The sequence below is a fragment of the Schistocerca cancellata genome, chromosome 6, assembly GCF_023864275.1.
Source record: "Schistocerca cancellata isolate TAMUIC-IGC-003103 chromosome 6, iqSchCanc2.1, whole genome shotgun sequence".
In the NCBI taxonomy this organism is placed as follows: Eukaryota; Metazoa; Arthropoda; class Insecta; order Orthoptera; family Acrididae; genus Schistocerca; species Schistocerca cancellata.
The window spans coordinates 519,084,600-519,102,014 of NC_064631.1; the positions used below are offsets into that span (position 1 = coordinate 519,084,600).

Consider the following 17,415-nt stretch of genomic DNA (forward strand, 5'->3'; position numbering starts at 1 on the left):
AGTGGTTCTCTTTTCTCCAAAGGTCTCTTTAATTTTCCTGTAGGCAGTATCTATCTTTCCCCTAGTGAGATAAGCCTCTACATCCTTATATTTGTCCTCTATCCATCCCTGCTTAGCCATTTTGCACTTCCTGTCGATCTCATTTTTGAGACGTTTGTATTCCTTTTTGCCTGCTTCATTTACTGCATTTTTATATTTTCTCCTTTCATCAATTAAATTCAGTATATCTTCTGTTACCCAAGGATTTCTACTACCCTTCGTCTTTTTACCTACTCGATCCTCTGCTGCCTTCACTACTTCGTCCCTCAGAGCTACCCATTCTTCTTCTGCTGTATTTCTTTCCCCAATTCCTGTCCATTGTTCTCTTATGCCCTCCCTGAAACTCTGTAGAACCTCTGGTTTAGTCTGTTTACCCAGGTCCCATCTCCTTAAATTCCCACCTTTTTGCAGTTTCTTCAGTTTTAATCGACATTTCATAACCAATAGATTGTGGTCAGAGTCCACATCTGCCCCTGGAAATGTCTTACAATTTAAAACTTGGTTCCTAAATCTCTGCCTTACCATTATATAATCTATCTGATACCTTCTAGTATCTCCAGGATTATTTCATCTATTCAACCTCCTTTTATTATTCTTGAACCAAGTGTTAGCTATGATTAAGTTATGCTCTGTGCAAAATTCTACCAGACCGCTTCCTCTTTCATTTCTCACCGCAATCCATATTCACCCACTATGTTTCTTCTCTCCCTTTTCCTACTCTCGAATTCCAGTCACCCATGACTATTAAATTTTCGTCTCCCTCACTACCTGAATAATTTCTTTTATCTCATCATAAATTTCATCAATTTCTTCATCTTCTGCGGAGCCAGTTGGCATATAAACTTGTACTGCTGTAGTAGGCATGGGCTTCGTGTCTATCTTGGCCACAATAATGCGTTCACTATGCTGTTTGTAGTAGCTTACCCGTACTCCTATTTTTTTATTCAGTATTAAACCTACTCCTGCATTACCCCTATTTGATTTTGTATTTATAACCCTGTATTGACCTGACCAAAAGTCTTGTTCCTCCTGCCACCGAACGTCACTAATTCCCACTATACCTAACTTTAACCTATCCATTTCCCTTTTAAAATTTTCTAACCTACCTGCCCGATTAAGGGACCTGACATTCCACGCTCCGATCCGTAGAACGCCAGTTTTCTTTCTCCTGATAACGACGTCCTCTTGAGTATTCCCCGCCCGGTGATCAGAATGGGGGACTATTTTACCTCCGGAATATTTTACCCAAGAGGACGCCATCATCATTTAACCATACAGTAAAGCTGCATGCTCACGGGAAAAATTACGGCTGTACTTTCCCCTACTTTGAGTCGTTCGCAGTACCAGCACAGCAAGGCCGTTTTGGTTAGTGTTACAAGGCCAGATCAGTCAATCATCCAAACTGTTGCCCCTGCAACGTTATACCCTGTATCTATCCGATGGAAAGGTTTGGGTTTGGCGAGTGGCTGTGTAACGCCGCTTCGTTTGGACGCAAAGATGAAAATATAAAAATAGTACCCAAAACCCAATACAAGCCCCAAAGCCAAGATCCAAATTTCATAAAAAAAGAATACAAGGTCCCTCTGTGATAGCATAGTAACAAGTATACTGAAGAGAAACAATGTAAAAACAAATAGAAAAGAAATCCGGTATAAAGTAACTTAGTATTTTTGCAAAAGAAAGTAAAATAGAATCCCTTTTGTATCAAATTAAAGTAAAAGTAGATCGCAAAGTTGTATAGATCACGGAGTAGAACAAGTGACCTCAAAGAATACTCCTTGTGAGTACTCTTTGAGGACACCGTGGAATACAGACGATAAAGTTATACGTTGTTAACGTGCTTCTAGCGCTTGCTTGATCGTGTCGTAACTTAATGTGTGCTCTTATACGTAGGCGATACGAGATTGATTTACATTTTGCAGATTTCCGATCTGCTAGAAATCATTAAGCTTAAAATAGATAGATCAGCAACTATGAGTACATCATTACGTAAAGTCAAGATAGGAAAGGAACCGAAATTTGTCTGAAATTGATTATTATCAATGGAGGACTGAACTTTGTCCCAAAGTGATAGACCGTTCGTAATTTAACGAAAAAGGAAGTGAATATTAGTATCGAATTGTGGGAAAATACTTGGATTCCGTTATAGCAACTGGTGAAATCTGGATGTTATTGCAAACTCTTGACTAAAATTTACGTAACTAATTCCACCCAGCTTAGAGAAAGGTTACTTCTTTAAGACAATGATGGGATGTGCTTAGACTATAATAAACCAGCATAACGTGAATTTACTGTGTTTGCCATTTATTTCAAATCAAATAATATTACGTGCTTACGAAACATTTTATCAGTGCAACGATACAGATTAATAACACAGCGCTGCATATATATATATGCTGTGTTTGCCATTTATTTCAAATCAAATAAAATTACGTGCTTACGAAACATTTTATCAGTGGAACGATACAGATTAATAACATCAACACCTTCCCATGTCTCGGCTCTTGAGGAAGAATGGGCTACCATTCCTTCATAGACATAGTTCACCTCGCTGAATGAGTCCCAAGCATAGTTCGTCATATAGGCGTATGGTGGACTCGCCCATTATTAAAGTATATATATATATATATATATATATATATATATATATAGCGCTCTGTTATTAATCTGTATCGTTGCACTGATAAAATGTTTCGTAAGCACGTAATATTATTTGATTTGAAATAAATGGCAAACACAGTAAATTCACGTTATATATATTATTCTTTGTCGCTCTAAAAAAATTACGTAATCTGAAAACTTTAGTGGAGAAACTACTGCTGTATATAGACTGTAACCATGATTAGTGCAATAACAGAAGTTTGTATGATTTCGAGAGACGCGGCCGTCCAATGGATCCTTGCACACCGTCTCTGTTCTGACGGATCCCCTTGTGACGAGCGTTCGTGGTACGTAGCCTAAGTGACGCTTCAGAGCGTGCGTGGAGATGTGGTACGGAAGACGTAACATTGGAAAGTGCGACATTCTCCTGCCGCTCCCCACCTGAGCCACTGGAACAGGCCGGCAACTGCGGGTTGCTTTTCGCGGATGATGCTGTAGTATACTGAGAAGTTGCAGCATTAGAAAATTGCAGCGAAATGCAGGAAGATCTGCAGCGGATAGGCACTTGGTGCAGGGAGTGGCAACTGAGCCTTAACATAGACAAATGTAATGTATTGCGAATACGTAGAAAGAAGGATCCTTTATTGTATGATTGTATGATAGCGGAACAAACACTGGCAGCAGTTACTTCTGTAAAATATCTGGGAGTATGCGTACGGAACGATTTGAAGTGGAATGATCATATAAAATTAGTTGTTGGTAAGGCGGGTGCCAGGTTGAGATTCATTGGGAGAGTCCTTAGAAAATGTAGTCCATCAACAAAAGAGGTGGCTTACAAGACACTCGTTCGACCTATGCTTGAGTATTGCTCATCAGTGTGGGATTGTACCAGGTCGGGTTGACAGAGGAGATAGAGAAGATCCAAAGAAGAGCGGCGCGTTTCGTCACAGGGTTATTTGGTAAGCGTGATAGCGTTACGGAGATGTTTAGCAAACTCAAGTGGCAGACTCTGCAAGAGAGGCGCTCTGCATTGCGGTGTAGCTTGCTGTCCAGGTTTCGAGAGGGTGCGTTTCTGGATGAGGTATCGAATATATTGCTTCCCCCTACTTATACCTCCCGAGGAGATCACGAATGTAAAATTAGAGAGATTCGAGTGCGCACGGAGGCTTTCCGGCAGTCGTTCTTCCCGCGAACCATACGCGACTGCAACAGGAAAGGGAGATAATGACAGTGGCACGTAAAGTGCCCTCCGCCACACACCGTTGGGTGTCTTGCGGAGTATGAATGTAGGTGTAGATGTACGTGTAGCTGTGGTCGTACACGCCGGGGAGCATATGATTATTTGAGCTGGCAGATAGAATTAGTAGAATTAATGCGCACTCGGCGTGAATATAGTGCAGCAGGACAGACTTCTTTTGTAACGTTCCTCAGCAGACAGTGTGCAGACATTCTACCGCTAGCTGTCCGGAGCACGAACTTCATCAACGAACATTTTCATTAGAAGGAGCGGTTACAGCTGGAGAATGATACCTGCCATCATGTGTAGTGATCGAGCGAGGTGGTGGAATCGTTTGCACACTGGACGCGCATTCGGGAGGACGACGATTCAAAACCGCGTCCGGCCAGCCTGATTTACCGTGCTTTACCTAAATCGCTTCAGGCAAATACCGGGATGGTTTCTTTGAAAGACAAGGCCAACTTTCTTCCCCCATTCTTCGCTAATCCGATGGGACAGATGACCTCGCTGTTTGGTCCATTCCCACAAATCAACCAACCAACCATGTGTAGTGTGAAAAGTTAAGTACAGAAGAGGTGATGTGGTACGGGGGTGTCTCTTGTGGTCATCTTATGGGGCTTAAGAAAACGTTAAATGCGGTAGGTTATGATCGCATTTTACAGTCTTCTGTACTGTGTACCGTAGAGGAACAGTTGGGAGACGATTGTTGTATCAACATGACAATACACGCTGTCATAAAGCAACATCTGTGGCGCAATGGTATGTGGACGGTAACAGTCCTAAACTGGTCTACCCAGAGTCCCGGCGTGAACTCAGTGGAGCATTATCGAGCCGAGTTAGAACGCCGACACCGCTTCAGATACCGGCCTCCAACATCAACACCTTCCCATGTCTCGGCTCTTGAGGAAGAATGGGCTACCATTCCTTCATAGACATTCGTTCACCTCGCTGAATGAGTCCCAAGCATAGTTCGTCATATAGGCGTATGGTGGACTCGCCTACTATTAAAGTACCCGGATAAGTGCCCGGATACTTTCACTCGGATAGTGTGTGTTATTTATTCGTACACTCTCTTCTCTTCCTTTGGTGATTTATTACTTCTTTCATTCTTCTGTTTATAAAACTTCTAATCAGCTTTCTCTAAGCTAAACGCTAGCTCGTTTCATAACTAGACAGCTCCGGCTCCCATAGTCTCAAGGGACCTGATAAATAAGCAAATAAGATAAATTAGTACGTCGACACCTGTCTTTTGTGTCTGAGGACTTCTGTCTCTCTTGATTTCGAGAGACGCGACCGTCCAATGATCCTTGCACGCCGTCTCTGCTCCGACGGATTCCCTTGTGACGAGCGTACGTGGTAGGTTGCCTACGTGCCGCTTGAGAGCGTACGTGGAGATGTGGTAAGGAAGACGTAACATTGGAAAGTGCGACATTCTCCTGCCGCTCCCCACTTGGGCCACTGGAACAGGCCGGGGACTGCGGGTTGCGCAACGTCGTGCCCGGCCACGGAGTGGGGCTTTCTCCAGTCTCCGCGCGGCCGGCGTCTCTTGTGTCGGAGCTGACGGCTGCGCCATGAGCTGGGCGGCCGCCTTTCTGCTTTGCCTCGTCGCTGGCCAGGTAAGCCGACCACATTCGCAGATATTTTCCAGTTAATAGTTCTGCAGCTGCTCAACCCTAGTGAGGCAAACTGAGGAGCTACTTGATTGAGAAGAAGCGGCTCCGGCCCCATAACTGACACACGGCCTGGAGACCGGTGTGCTGACCACATATCCCTCCAGATCCGCAGCCTCTGACGCCTGTGGAGTGAGGATGACACGGCTGCCGGTTGGTACTGTTGGGTCTTCATGGCCTGTTCGGGCGGAGTTTGGATTTTTACCTCCGCAGCTAAGTGACGTTGTGCCGTAACTTAGCCATTGTCACAGCGACTGTCAGTACCATGAAGCTGCTACCAGAAGTGCCGAGAACCCAATAGTATTACATATTTTCGTTAGCGGATTTTTGGCCGGCGCTGTTAGAAAGGTCTCATTTCTTTCTGTCTCATTTTTCCTTTAACGCAGTCGTAAGACTGGTCATCCTGTTATGGCATTAAAACTTATGTGTAGTGCTCGGTAGTCAAGTGCCACGCAACATAGATAACAACATTTCTAAATGGCACGTAATTTTCCACCATACGCAATTTACAACAGTGTGGTCCCCTTTACAGTAACATCAAGTATAGACAATGGAGGAAAAAACAGCTATTGATCGTGAAATCCGTCGTTTTATTACAGTATATCTAGATTTCAACTATTACATTGTCATCTTCATTGCATATAGCAACGGGTGACATTAGTTGAAAGTGTTGAATTCATGTTAGACTCCTGTACGCCCTGCACCATCAATGTTGTTTAGTATGCGACATTTTGGTTCAAAATGGCTCTGAGCACTATGGGACTGAACTTCTGTCATCAGTCGCCTAGAACTTGGAACTACGTAAACCTAACTAACCTAAGGACATCACACACATCCATCTCCAAGGCAGGATTCGAACCTGCGACCGTAACGGTCGCGCGGTTCCAGACTGTAGCGCCTAGAACCGCTCTGCCACTCCGGCCGGCACAGGCAGTCAGGGCACAAACTTTCCAAGCAAGAAACTGGGAAGTATCCTGTGTTGAACGTCGTTTGCAAATTTCTACAATTCCTTGATTTTCGAGACTCTCGTATTACTATATTACCGCAAGTTGGTTGGAAATCTGAAAACTAATGTATTCTTGGTTGACATGACACTCCTAAGATCCGCGCTTTTCTCCACATGAGAAACATGGCACACGAAAAATGTGAAGCGAAAGCACTACGAATATCGTTTTCATGATTTTCAAACAGAGGAATCTTCTTCCCTTTACGTTACAGTGATTTAATATACACCGTGGCGCACGAAATGTGTCACCATATTGTTTTTGAATAAACACTTTATTGTCAATAGAAACTCAAAGGAAGATATACTACCACGGAAAACACTTTGTAGAGAATTGTTCTAACTCAGGACAGGTTCAGTATGTCCACCATTTTGACTCTTAACTTCCTTCACACGAACGCTGATGAAGGATACACCCTAAGGCACATGTCTTCCGTGATTTCATTGCGAGCTTGAAGAATAAGGCATCTGAGCTGCATTAAATCATGTAGACGTATCGGGAAAATTATTTCCTTTACATACCCCCAACGAATCAAATCACATGGGTTGAGATCTGGACTATTGGGGTTTGGGGGGAGCAAACTGTCCGTCGTTAAAACTACCTGGAGACAATTCCTTCAAAGAAAAAGGGACCAATAAGTCCGTGATAGGAAACAGCGACCCACACTGTGATCCACGGAGCGTGCTGTCGTCGTGCGTGAAGCACTTGCGGATTTTTGATAGCTCACTTTCTGCAGGACATCACTTTGGAGGGCAATGCTCAAGCACGTACAGTGCAAGCTGTTACTGATTTGTTTGACTGATGGGGCTGCTAAGTGCTGTACCACCTCCTGCACTCCCCTGACTTAAGGCCTCGTGAGTTTAACTCGACTTCTAAAAAATGGTTCATATGGCTCTAAACATTATGAGACTTAACATCTGAGGTCATCAGTCCCTAGACTTAGAACTACTTAACCTAACTAATCTAAGGACATCACACACATCCATGCCCGAGGCAGGATTCGAACCTGCGACCGTAGCAGCGGCGTAGTTCCCGACTGAAGCACCGAGAACCGCTCGGCTAAAGCGACCAGCTCGATTTCTAAACTGAAGGAAACACTTCACGGCACTCGCTTCAGAACTGCTACAAATTAGTCGGGAAATAGTCCGCTGGCAAGGTCAGTAAAACTTTGAAACACGTAGTTATTTTGTACGAGCTGTAAAAAAATTGTTGCCACTATTAAAGTTCCAACCCTCATACTTAACACTAGCAATAACCACTGAAAAGTAATAAAAAAAAGAAGGGGCGGGGCTATAGTTAACATGGTGTGGCATGAGTTTTAAATAGAAGATATTCAGTTTATCATAACTTCCTGAAAACAGAATTTTATGGTTTTTTTTTACCGATCATGTGATAGATGCTCACTTCTTGGGCCGCACTCATACTTGATTAATTTTGGGCTGCATGCTGCCCGCGGGCCGCGCGTTGGAGTTTCCTGATCTAGACTCTATGCTATGTTGTAGCAGCGAATGTCGTTTCTGGTTTCTACTGAACTGTATTCCAAAGTTTTCTGTTGCATGAGAGATGCAAACTGACGAGACTGAGGCTACACAAATGTGAACAGCTAGAGTTCTGTGCCAGAAGGATGATTACCCGCAGCGAAAGTTGTCACACGGCTGATGTCAAGCAGAATAATTATGAGATGCTTTTTGGATCGTGACTACAGCGGGAAACGAGACCTTGACGCAACGGTTAGTTAATTATAGTTGCCTTAGTTAGTCTCGGCCTGTGCAGCATCTAATTTCGGTAATAGCAGTGTTTAATTATGATACAGCTGATGAGTCACAAGACTGTAATCCATATCTTCATAAGTTTTCCTACAACCCTTTTCGTCACCCTGCTGCTAAAGGAATATTCCTCAATACGTGATATCTGAGTCACACATTCATTGCACTTCAGTAAATATGGCTTATATTGGCATACATACTTGTGATACAACTTCTTTACTACCTTCAATATTATTACCACTCTTCGTTTTACACCGATGAATGCAGTATATGCCTTGAGAGAGGATTAAAGTAATATGGGGAGTTCTGGTTACGGCGAAGATGGAAAATCAAGCCTGCGACATGGTGCTCGGAGATGACGTAAACTAAACTGCGGGTGTCAGCATTTACAATGATTGGTCTAAAAAAATTCAGCCATAGCAAGTTAGGGAGGAATGCGCCTCGGTAGTGAAATTCTGTGTCCGCCGAACGATCTAATACCAAATTGTTTTGTTATTTTCATAATGATCGGAAAATGTGTGGAAGAAACAGTATACATATACGTTCAAAAGCTTACCTGAAGAAATGTAAAATATGACGAAGTATAATGGATGCGAGTGAATAGACCAGATACAGTCTGGTACACTAAGTATCTTGCTGTCTTGGTTGTGCCCAAATCGTGATAATATTTTTTACAAGCACTGTTCAATGTACCATAATCCGCAAACAAAGCACTTCACATTTGTTGCAGGGTTTTTTTCTTAATTTTGTAGTGCTGCCTCTGTTTTCTCAGTTAGACGACACTGCTATAGGACAGGGAGTTCAGGAAATAAAGCAGATATTTTTAATACGTTTGTTCTCCAACCCAAAGGGCGGAGCGGCTTGTTCCGTATCCGACCCCTCTCAGAAACATGCCTGAAACTGGAGAATTGGAGCTACACTCCTGGAAATTGAAATAAGAACACCGTGAATCCATTGTCCCAGGAAGGGGAAACTTTATTGACACATTCCTGGGGTCAGATACATCACATGATCACACTGACAGAACCACAGGCACATAGACACAGGCAACAGAGCATGCACAATGTCGGCACTAGTACAGTGTATATCCACCTTTCGCAGCAATGCAGGCTGCTATTCTCCCATGGAGACGATCGTAGAGATGCTGGATGTAGTCCTGTGGAACGGCTTGTCATGCCATTTCCACCTGGCGCCTCAGTTGGACCAGCGTTCGTGCTAGACGTGCAGACCGCGTGAGACGACGCTTCATCCAGTCCCAAACATGCTCAATGGGGGACAGATCCGGAGATCTTGCTGGCCAGGGTAGTTGACTTACACTTTCTAGAGCACGTTGGGTGGCACGGGATACATGCGGACTTGCATTGTCCTGTTGGAACAGCAAGTTCCCTTGCCGGTCTAGGAATGGTAGAACGATGGGTTCGATGACGGTTTGGATGTACCGTGCACTATTCAGTGTCCCCTCGACGATCACCAGTGGTGTACGGCCAGTGTAGGAGATCGCTCCCCACACCATGATGCCGGGTGTTGGCCCTGTGTGCCTCGGTCGTATGCAGTCCTGATTGTGGCGCTCACCTGCACGGCGCCAAACACGCATACGACCATCATTGGCACCAAGGCAGAAGCGACTCTCATCGCTGAAGACGACACGTCTCCATTCGTCCCTCCATTCACGCCTGTCGCGACACCACTGGAGGCGGGCTGCACGATGTTGGGGCGTGAGCGGAAGACGGCCTAACGGTGTGCGGGACCGTAGCCCAGCTTCATGGAGACGGTTGCGAATGGTCCTCGCCGATACCCCAGGAGCAACAGTGTCCCTAATTTGCTGGGAAGTGGCGGTGCGGTCCCCTACGGCACTGCGTAGGATCCTACGGTCTTGGCGTGCATCCGTGCGTCGCTGCGGTCCGGTCCCAGGTCGACGGGCACGTGCACCTTCCGCCGACCACTGGCGACAACATCGATGTACTGTGGAGACCTCACGCCCCACGTGTTGAGCAATTCGGCGGTACGTCCACCCGGCCTCCCGCATGCCCACTATACGCCCTCGCTCAAAGTCCGTCAACTGCACATACGGTTCACGTCCACGCTGTCGCGGCATGCTACCAGTGTTAAAGACTGCGATGGAGCTCCGTATGCCACGGCAAACTGGCTGACACTGACAGCGGCGGTGCACAAATGCTGCGCAGCTAGCGCCATTCGACGGCCAACACCGCGGTTCCTGGTGTGTCCGCTGTGCCGTGCGTGTGATCATTGCTTGTACAGCCCTCTCGCAGTGTCCGGAGCAAGTATGGTGGGTCTGACACACCGGTGTCAATGTGTTCTTTTTTCCATTTCCAGGAGTGTATTTTTACTTTACACTGCCTGACAAAAAAGGTGGACAACTCGGAAAACATGTTCGGATCTCAACGTGACCTCCCTCTGACAGATAGGAAGCCGACTAGGATGCATTAGGTTGTTCACGTTTAGTGTTGTTACGAGACCTGGTAGTGTTTATATGGGCTGTGAACAGCGTTAGATGTCGAGTGATCGCTGTGAGGAGCACGGAGATGCCGCGTAGTTATGTGAGATAGCGTTATCAGCATCTGACCGTGTTTGAAAGGACCATATTGTGGGTCTCCAGTTGGCCGCTTAGCCGAATCCCGAACTATCCATATGTATGGGGCAATTGTGTGTGAGAGTGGCCCGATGGTAGGCTGCATGGGAACGTGAGGGCAAGAATACTCTTCGTCAAGGTACCGATCGACAACGTTTGACCACCAAAATAGGATCACCGTGTATATGAACTAAGCGTTTTGTAACCCCTTCACATCTGCGCCTGCCGTCCGAGAACAATACTGTGTGTCATCCCGCACCATTGGTCAGAGACTAGCAGACTAGCAGAAATCGGACTAGAGAATTATTTCCGCCGGCGTAGGCTGTCATTAACAGCACGACACTAACGGCCGTGTTTGTAGTGGTGCTGTAACCGACAAACGCGGAATTCTGATGAAAGACATCGCATTGTGTCCATCGATGAGTCGTGGTTCTAGATTCTCAATGGTCACTATCGTCTGCGACTATGGCGGCGACCTGGGGAGAGGTCCCATTCTTCCAAAGTTTCGTAGGGGCAGAGCGATGGTACTACTGGTGCTGTAGTGTGGGGCGAGTATGACGTCAGGTTACAATTAGTAGTGAATGAGGGACCACTGTCATCACAACAGCACGTCAGGGACATCCAGCGTGCTTGTGTGTTAAGGGCAAAAGAGGTGCGATGTCACGCTGATAAGTAGGCTCATAACTCCCAAATTCATTGCAAAAGTCACACGATTTTGTGACCTTTGAAATAATATCCCGTAACCTCTGTAATCTTACCCTCCCACACATCACCATTAAATTTCTCTTAGTCCCTTCATCATTTTCAAGAGCTTCGAAAGGCGTTGTTGTTGTTGTGGTCTTCAGTCCAGAGACTGGTTTGATGCAGCTCTCCATGCTACTCTATCCTGTGCAAGCTTTTTCATCTCCCCATACCTACTGCAACCTACATCCTCCTGAATCTGTTTAGTGTATTCATCTCTTGGTCTCCCTCTACGATTTTTACCCTCCGCGCTGCCCTCCAATACTAAATTGGTGATTCCTTGATGACTCAGAATATGTCCTACCAACCGATCCCTTCTTCTAGTCAAGTTGTGCCACAAATTTTTCTTCTCCCCAGTTCTATTCAATGCCTCCTCATTAGTTATGTGATCTACCCATCTAATCTTCAGCATTCTTCTGTAGCACCACATTTCAAAAGCTTCTATTCTCTTTTTGTCTGAACTATTTATCGTCCACGTTTCACTTCCATACATGGCTAGACTCCATACAAATACTTTCAGAAAAGACTTCCCGACACTTATATCTAAACGCGATGTTAACAAATTTCTCTTCTTCATAAACGCTTTCCTTGCCATTGCCAGTCTACATTTTATATCCTCTCTACTTCGACCATTACCAGTTATTTTGCTCCCCAAAGAGCAAAACTCCTTTACTACTTTAAGCGTCTCATTTCCTAACCTAATACCCTCAGCATCACCCGATTTAATTCGACTACATTCCATTATCCCCGTTTTGCTTTTGTTGATGTTCATCTTGTATCCTCCTTTCAAGACACTGTCCATTCCGTTCAGCTGCTCTTCCAAGTCCTTTGCTGTCTCTGATAGAATTACAATGTAATCGGCGAACCTCAAAGTTTTTATTTCTTCTCCATGGATTTTAATTCCTACTCAGAATTTTTCTTTTGTTTTCTTTACTGCTTGCTCAATATACAGATTGAATAACATCGGGAATAGGGTACAACCCTGTCTCAGTCCCTTAACAACCACTGCTTCCCTTCATGCCCCTCGACTCTTATAACTGCCATCTGGTTTCTGTACAAATTGTAAATAGCCTTTCGCTCCCTGTATTTTACCCCTGCCACCTTCAGAATTTGAAAGAGAGTATTCCACTCAACATTGTCAAAAGCATTCTCTAGGTCTACAAATGCTAGAAACTTAGGTTTGCTTTTCCTTAATCTATTTTCTAAGATAAGTCGTAGGGTCAGTATTGCCTCACGTATTCCAACATTTCTACGGAATCCAAACTGATCTTCCCCGAGTTCGGCTTCTACCAGTTTTTCCATTCGTCTATAAAGAATTCGTGTCAGGATTTTGCAGCCATGGCTTATTAATCTGATATTTCGGTAATTTTCTTACTTTGGGATTGGGATAATTATATTCTTCATGAAGGGGTATTTTGCTTGTCTCATACATCTTGCTCGCCAGATGGCAGAGTTTTGTCAGGGCTGGCTCTCCCAAGGCTATCAGTAGTTTTAATGGAATGTTGTCTACTCCCGGGGCCTTGTTTCGACTCAGGTCTTTCAGTGCTCTGTCAAACTCTTCACGCAGTATCATATCTCCCATTTCATCTTCATCTACATTCTCTTCCATTTCCATAATATTGTCCTCAAGAAAATCGCCCTTGTATAAACCCTCTCTATACACGTTCCACCTTTCTGCTTCCACTTCTTTGCTTAGAACTGGGTTTCCATCTGAGCTCTTGATATTTATGCAAGTGGTTCTCTTTCCTCCATACAAAAAAGAAACTTTTTACTTATCTTCATTTTCTCCTTTTTTTGGCTCCACTTCTTGCGTCTAGGGATCCGTTCTTGCGGCTGAGATTTTGATTTAATGTTGTGGATTTCTGATGCAGTACTATCTGTTGCTATGATTTTCTTTTCTTTTATCCCATTCTTCTATACCACACTGACTTCACAATCTCGATTTTCATAAAACCATCAATTACATTCTTGTAAAGAAAATTTAAAAAAAAATGCGTTTCCATCAGAGGCTTGCCCACGACTCCTTACATTCTGCCGTACTCACAATACCCCAAAGAGTTTACAAAGCAAAAGAGTTTACACACTTTCTTGACAACAGAAGAATCCTCGTCAAAATACGTCACTACTTTGTAAATGAGTCCAGAAAGTAATTTTATAATTACCGTCAGATTGTGCAATTAATAATATGAATTTTAAGTGTTCCAGAATGTATAATTTCAAATATTTCTAAAACAATAATAATTTTAACGTTATACGTATCGATTGTAACAAATTAATTTCTGTTTATAGATTTTAGCTTGGAATGTAATAAATCGTATACTAAATCAGATGAAATTCTTTCAGTGAAACAGCCAAGAATGTTCATCTATACAAGACTCTATAGTATACGTAGTATCGGTTATTTCTATGAAAAAAACTGTTATAGGAGTGTGTCCCATTACACCTCTCAACCCCTGATGCTACATTTCGTTCCCTTCTCCTCTTCTGAATGCTTCGCGTTTTTGCCAGGCATTGTATATCTTACTTAGACAGTACGTCGTTCGGTATCTATTTATGTCTATAAAAAACCGATGACTTACGCGACATGTGCTGTGTAATTGAACGCCCGACTAATGCAGGCACTGTTGTGTGACAATAGAAGGGTGAAATGAATCCCCACTCCACAATTCAGTGATGGAGAAGAAACGATACCTTCTTTTCAAAAAAATCACTTTGGAAATCTCCATTATTCCGTCGTACGCCGTAGTTACTATAACGCGAATTTAAAAAAAATGTCTACGTCTCTGTTTAGAGCGTTACACAGCGTCAAAACATCATTATAAGGAATTGAGAAAGATAGGAGACGGTGTTGCACATTGTAGGCAGTGTAACTAGGAATACATAATGTTTCAATTTAATGACAGATTTTAGTATCATATGAACGAATACACATTAGAGACTGATGTAAGAAATTTCCAGCATTTACTAATTTTTTTTTGTGACACAATGTTGTGTTTTGTACAGCATTTTCAAAAATTTCGCGCTCAACACTTAGTGCTTCTTAATATGTTAGAGTTATTTGGAAGATATTATTAATTCTTCAGTTACAGAATTTTATGGTGAATAAAATTCTGTACATTTTTAAAACTAATTATATAACGTGTAGACGATTAAGCCTTACTTGATCAGTTGTGCACCATCTTGTACCTTGAAACGGAAGAAGGTCCTCTATTATGGAACACGTGATATTTGCAAATGAACTGAGTTTCTTTTTCTTTAACGTCTTAAAAATTGAACTTGACTTTAGTTTCCAGTACTTTATATTCCAAAATGTTTTTAACTTGTAAGTGGGTGTGATAACACTTATAGTTTATTTGATTTCACTCACTGATAACTGGTGTGTAGCAGAGTAATAATGTAACAGATAGACCATTAAGTATATGAAACATCCCCTTAGAAAAACTTATGAATTACTGCGTTGGTACACCCCTTACGTTATTTGATTTTCAAACCGCTGAGCAAAACTGAACGAACTCAGACATTTCTCTCTTTACTTATTCTGATCATCACTTAACTGACAAACAATATTTTTAGCGCAACGCAATCTGACTTTCAAAAATCCCTACAAAAGAATGGCCCTGACTAACAATAACCTATACCTTTCATGAATCACTTACCTCACAAAAATCTTCATTACTCGAACTACTGCAATACAGCGAGCGCCAATACCGCCAGCTAAATAAAAGATACTAACTACTGAAGTCACTAACTACTGATAGGCATAGTTAGCAAATGAAAGATTTTGATAGAGAACAAACAATGTATTTACCTTAATAGTGTTCAAAAGTCATTATATATATATATATATATATATATATATATATATATATATATATATATATATATATATATCAGTGCATGACATCCAGTCTTACAAATTTACTGTCTCTGATGGACACACGTCCAGATCATCCGCTCTCGAAACTCTGCCATCTCTCTCCCCACATCCACCACTGTGTGGTGTTCGCTGTTTTATTCAGTGGTTTGGTATTTAACTAATTTGTAAATGAAAATGATAATCTTATTTTATTACATTGAGTAATTACTAAATAATTTTTCTCCCGGCTAAAGATTTGGTCAAGTTGCTAAAGAACTCCAAGTTAACGTCGTGTTAAAGTGTTGTCTGCAAGTTGTGTAAGTGTCACTAAACCACAGTTCATACAACAGACTCTATACAACTATTTATTATGATGGAAATAGTTATCTTCAGCAAAATGATCATTAAAACCACCGAATATCAGCCGCGCACAACACTGACGTATGTCACCTGAAACAATATTCTTCGCAACTCGTGCCTAATTAATTTCGGCTCCATACATCAGCTAGAAAAGTTTCTTATAAGGATCATGCTATGAGCACTGTTTTTAAAGAACCAATCTGATTCGAATCATTTTCATTAAAATGAGTTTGGGACCACTGGTGCACATTTATTTTTACACATTTGTATTACGTTCGGCATTTATGTCTGCAGAGTTGTGTAATTTGAATTTGCCGCTGAGATAATTGTTAAGATGGTGGCAGACAATTGATAGAGACTTTCTATAGTTAGACCAAATAAGTAAGTATTTGAAATGCTTATTAAACTCTATAAACTCTACTTTCGTATTGTGCACTATTTAGACTACTTTCGTATTGTGCACTATTTACACTTCATCAAGCAAACATTTGATTTGTTTCTAAGGAAAACACAAACAAAAACGCGACACAAATCGCTATCATCAATGGCTGCGCTCGTTGCAGCGGAAAGAAATAATTAACACAGATAATGCTTACTGAGAGAGGAATTAAAGTTACAAATAATTATTCACTCATATTTATAATAATAATGAACTCTATTTTCAAGTAATAATTAACAAATAATTACAATTTCTTAACAGACCTCAGTTTGATATGCGTCTGCAACCTACAAAAGCCAACCAACAAAAGGTAAAAACAAAGGAAGACAAACGCAGATCATAAAACGAATTTACAATTATCACTGTCTTTGTATGATACACATTGATATGTCCAATTACATCATAGAATATTATATAAATAATTAATATTTATCATCGTTTTCACTATTTTTTCATATGTCGAATAGATAATGTTTATAGCTGTTACAGGCATAATTTCCTCACGTCGCACTGCAGCTAAAATTTATCTCGTAGATGTTACAACTGCTGGTGGCTCACCTCCAACTGCGCAACGCTACGCGCTGTTAACAGCCAACTGCCCAGCACTATAATAGCATATACTCCAACAATGCAAACCAACCACAGCCTTCACACACCACAATCAGTGATTTTTATATAGAGCGCTACGTGGCGTTACCAACATAAAAACCTAAACAGCCTACTTACATATAGTACTGACAAGATTTTGTCGACTGCAACACTAACACTTTTAATTTTCTGTAGACTATTTGTTCCTAGATACATGACCATGTTGTACAGTGGATTATTTTATCACATTTCCTAAAACCTTACTTTTCCGGAATAATTTTGTAATTTCAGAAAAAAACCTGCAGCACACAAAATGTGAATGCGTTCATTTAAAACCGGAATAATAAAATATATTTAACTTCTGTTACAATGCTGGCTACGGGCGAAAGTGTGAAAAGTGTTCCAAGATACAATACTCTTTCCTCACAGTGAAAACTTTCCGCTGTATGAGTCAACGTTTTGCAAGATAATTAAGATATGAGATGCAAGATATCCAACGCCAACAATGTGCAGATGAACACCCC

General features: G+C 42.2%; 1 protein-coding gene across 1 annotated transcript in view; it reads left to right on the forward strand.

Moving 5' to 3' along the window:
• The first annotated feature begins 5,414 nt into the window (after positions 1-5,414).
• Positions 5,415-17,415, forward strand: part of LOC126191067 (uncharacterized) — a 78,055-nt gene continuing 66,054 nt past the window's right edge. The window contains exon 1 of the mRNA XM_049931786.1: positions 5,415-5,493. Coding sequence (XP_049787743.1) covers positions 5,449-5,493 — 45 coding nt within the window. The 5' untranslated portion in view covers positions 5,415-5,448. The remainder of the gene's footprint in view (positions 5,494-17,415) is intronic.